The sequence below is a fragment of the Lepisma saccharinum genome, chromosome 27, assembly GCF_977018435.1.
Source record: "Lepisma saccharinum chromosome 27, izLepSacc3.1, whole genome shotgun sequence".
In the NCBI taxonomy this organism is placed as follows: Eukaryota; Metazoa; Arthropoda; class Insecta; order Zygentoma; family Lepismatidae; genus Lepisma; species Lepisma saccharinum.
The window spans coordinates 17,524,208-17,528,379 of NC_139255.1; the positions used below are offsets into that span (position 1 = coordinate 17,524,208).

At 37.8% G+C, this 4,172-nt stretch overlaps 1 protein-coding gene across 1 annotated transcript; it reads right to left on the bottom strand.

Annotated features, from left to right (window-relative positions):
* Nucleotides 1-484: 484 nt before the first annotated feature.
* LOC145980177 (uncharacterized) lies at nt 485-1,105 on the bottom strand. The gene has a single exon (XM_083113211.1). The coding sequence runs from the start codon at nt 1,103-1,105 to the stop codon at nt 485-487; it is 621 nt and encodes a 206-aa protein (XP_082969337.1).
* Nucleotides 1,106-4,172: the final 3,067 nt, after the last annotated feature.

Consider the following 4,172-nt stretch of genomic DNA (forward strand, 5'->3'; position numbering starts at 1 on the left):
ATTTACTATTTTTGGCCCCCTTTAGGATTAGAGCCCAATCGCATGTATGTTGGTATCTTACGCCTCTGATTTGACGTATTCGTTCAAATTTTAATGTCACACTAGAATTTGAAGCCAGGTAAAAGTAGAATGTTTCAATTTTATTGTCCACAAAAGTTAAGCTTTTCCATCTAGTTTTCTCACTTGTGTTTTTTACATTTTTCGTATCAACCCCATGCTACGCCATTGGGGGTGACCCATTCTGGAAACACCAAAATGCCTGCCACTATTTGCACGTATTCCCTGAACTTGTACTTTTGCAGACTAACGGGGCTCTGGTGTCTGGATCCACAGCCAATATAATCCTCTGGTTGGGTGCTTGGTTGGGTCCTGTTCTCTCACTACTGTGCCTGAAAACCATCTTCTGAAATATTTCTCGATAATAAACATTCTTATTCATTCATGTATTGTTTTCTGTCCAGATGCAGGTCATTTCTTACAGCGTTCATGCTGTTCGATCTTCAGCCTTTCGCTTTGTAGCAGCGTAGGACCCATTTATCTTGACGTAAATTATTTGGAATCTTCTTCTTCCCCGGATCTTCTCTCTCTCGACCATTCCTTCAATAGCATTCCTTAGGATACAGTTTCTTCTCTTCCAGTGGGCCAACCAATTTCTTCTTCTCTTCATGACTATCTCCAGCATTGATCTCTTTCCCCCAACCTTTTCTAGCACTGCTTCATTTCTTACTATTTCTGTCCATTTCACCCGTTCCATTCGTCTCAATAACCACATTTCCAGAGCTTCCAGTCGCTTTTCCTCGCTTGTTCTTAGTGTCCATGTTTCCGTCCCATATAGAGCTACACTCCATACAAAGCATTTCATTAGTCTTTTCCTCAGTTTTTTGTTCACAGATCCACAGAAAATATTTCTCTTTCTATTGAAGGCTTCCTTCGCCATTGCTATTCTTACTTTTATATCTTGGCTGCATTTCATATCACTGCTGATGATGCATCCACGATATTTGAAGCTGTCTACTTGTTCCATTCTCTTACTCTGACATTCATTTACCTTCCTCAGCTTTCTTCCGATCAGCATTGCTTTCGTCTTATTCGCATTTATTTTCATCCCGAACTGTTCACAGGGTTTTCATTTCTGCTAGCATAGCATTTAAGGTTCTTTCATTTTCTGCCAACAGGACCATGTCATCTGAAAATCGTATGCAAGATATCTGATATTTTCAAGATATTTTATAATTCCAAATAAATTAAGAAAGATTTAACATATATTCCGAGAAAACTTTTCATGATGAAAATGTACAAACATGGCAATAATGTTGCTTGTAGTACCAAGCTTCGAACTGTATCAGCTTCCACGTGTGGCGAAAGTGTTTGAGAAGGAACCTCGGGAGAGGGGCTGGGGGAGTGGCAGTCACGGCTCCTGAGGGAGGATAATTTTTATCCAGGAACGTCACGATCTGACCTGTTGCCATAAACTGCGATCTTCCGTCGGTAAGTAGTCAATTATCTCAGGCAACAGAGAACGATAATCTACGAGAGCACAGAAGTCGATTGCTTTAACCCTAGCTTACCTGAGGGGAGGGCTATGAGGCCCACCACCTCTAGTTTTTCGATTTTTCAACTGTGAACATTTATATATATATATATAACATTGTTCCCTACAGCGTTTCAAATATTTCTGTATTACTTTTGTTCATAAAACATACATGTAATGTAAATAGGGTTCAAAATGCACTGGGTGGGCCTATCAGGAGCCAACTTTCAATGCATGTTATTCGAGACACTAATGGGAGTGGCAGTGCACAATTTGTTGTTAATGGTGTAATTTTTGTAATTATTATAATGAATAAATAACTGTACATGCATAAGCAACAACAAAGTGGTTTCTTCAATTATAGTGATGAAAATAATGTGGGCCTGTGATTTTGACTTTTGATTGAATGATTGATTGATTGATTTGGTGTTAAGTACACTTTATGCACAGTAAGGCTAAAGCTTTATTGACATTGAAGAGTTTATCTCCGTAGATAACAACCAGAAAAAAATCCTAATGTGAAACTGAGCAGAAAATAATCGAAGTGTACAAACCAGATAGTGTGTTCGTTAGGCACCCAACACATAACAATAAACACTGATCGGAGGGTGAAGGGGGTGATAGAGGACATTGGTTGATTAATTTGCTTTCTTTTACTTGGCTTTTCTACTAGTGTTGCCCACGAGACGAGACGAGACGAGACTTTGGTCTGTCCCGTCCCGTCTCGTGAAAATGCTGTCTCGTCTCGTGTCTCGTCTCGAAAATATTCGTTTGTCCCGTCTCGTGTCCCGTCTCGAAGGGTTCTGTCTCGTCTCGTCCCGTCTCGTTTTGTCTCGTCTCGTCTCATAAAAGTGATCCGGGAAATCATGCCAACAAAAGTCAAAAGTAGCAGAAAAACAATATTTTTCCGGAAAGTGGGATAAAGCTCCAAATAGTTTACCCATTGCGTGGTGAGAATAAATAAGGTTCGTTAATTACGAGGACATTAATATTAAAAATGCAGTTTGTTGGTTACTGATTGCTAGGTATCTTATGAAATCTACCTTGTGTTTTTTTCTCGCTTCCATACAACTGTCTATGCATCGTACATAAGTGAGTGCTCTTTTTCATTACTGCTATACCTTTTGGAAGTCTTCAAGTGTTTCCCACTAGACCTTCTTTCTTTCTGAATGTCGAACTTCCGTGCACTATGAAAATGTACATTTTTTCTTTAAATTCTAAGCTTGGCGCTGGGAGCAACAAAAAAGTTTTTAAATGTGTAGTACGAACACAAAAGACTATTTAAAATGTCAATACTTAGTATATTACAAATAGAAAGCATTTATTGTTCTTAATATTGTTAAACATCTTCTATGATATAAGTTTCAAAAAGTGTTTCTTTGTGATATTGTGCTGTTTCTTACGCTCAGCTTATGACGCACATACTTTGTTTTCCCTTTAGCCTCTAAGTCCGGTACCACCACCGCTTGATCTAATTTATCCTTCGGCAGGCACGCATCTAGAAGCATATGTCGGGGAAGGTGTCCGAGCCAAGTGTTTCAGAAAAAAATGATAATAACAACATTAACGACAACAATTAAGCAAATTTTTAAATTACTACATTAATATAATTCATAGGTCTATTCACTTGAATATGTAAATTAATTAATTCTATTATTGTTATTACATGCAATGTTACAAAGATGGTACAAGGATAGTAATATAGCAGCACGAATATTAGCTAATATCTAGCTTACGCAGATAAGATCGCCAAAATTTACATAAAAACAGCTGTCCTGGCTAGGAAATTAATGTCATAAAAGGTGATGAATTGAATATTTGCTGAATAACAAAAAAGGATGTTAAATCCAGTTTACGAAAAAAAAAAGTTCCTAATTAATATTTATGTACATAAATCTTCATTGATACTGTCATGCAAAGCCGTATGATCCCAATATAATCCTTGTTTTCTAGTAAGTTCGGCAGGAATAAGTAACCCTCAATTATGCTAAACAAATATATTTTTTTGTTTAGCTAGAGCAAGGCCCCAGGTGGATGCAAGAAGCTGTTCCTGCAAAAGTGTATGTTTTACGAAGCGAAGAAACGTGACAAAACCACCACGTATGGAAGGCAAACCTGCATTTAGTTTATATCGCCGTGCCTCCTGAAGTTATAAAAATCCCAACTTGATTGATTCTTTTAGACATGCTATAGTTGAAAAAATATGTTTAGATGCACCAAAAGTGCATCATTATCAGATTATGCATATAACGTGTTATTGGAATCAACATATTTGTTTAAATTGGGTGCCTCCCCGATGGCGTAGTAATAACGTCGAGGTCTTGTAATGAACGGTCCTCGCGTTCGATACCCAATGGAGTCACAAAGTGGATCGGATCGCACTTTAAACTGTAGGTCGGTTCGCGATTTAGCCTATTTGTGAATCAAGTGGACTTAAAAAAAAAAAAAAAATTATGAATCTTAAGAATATTAGAATCCACTAATTCACCCGCAGGTAAGTCAAATTTCACGTATCCCTCTTCATCCTCGTTCATAAACATCCTGCAATACCTTGTGAATGTGTGTTATATCCCACCAGGTACGAGAAATGTGGAGAGTTATTCTTTCCCTGTACTGCGTTACTTCTTTTCATAACAGTAAG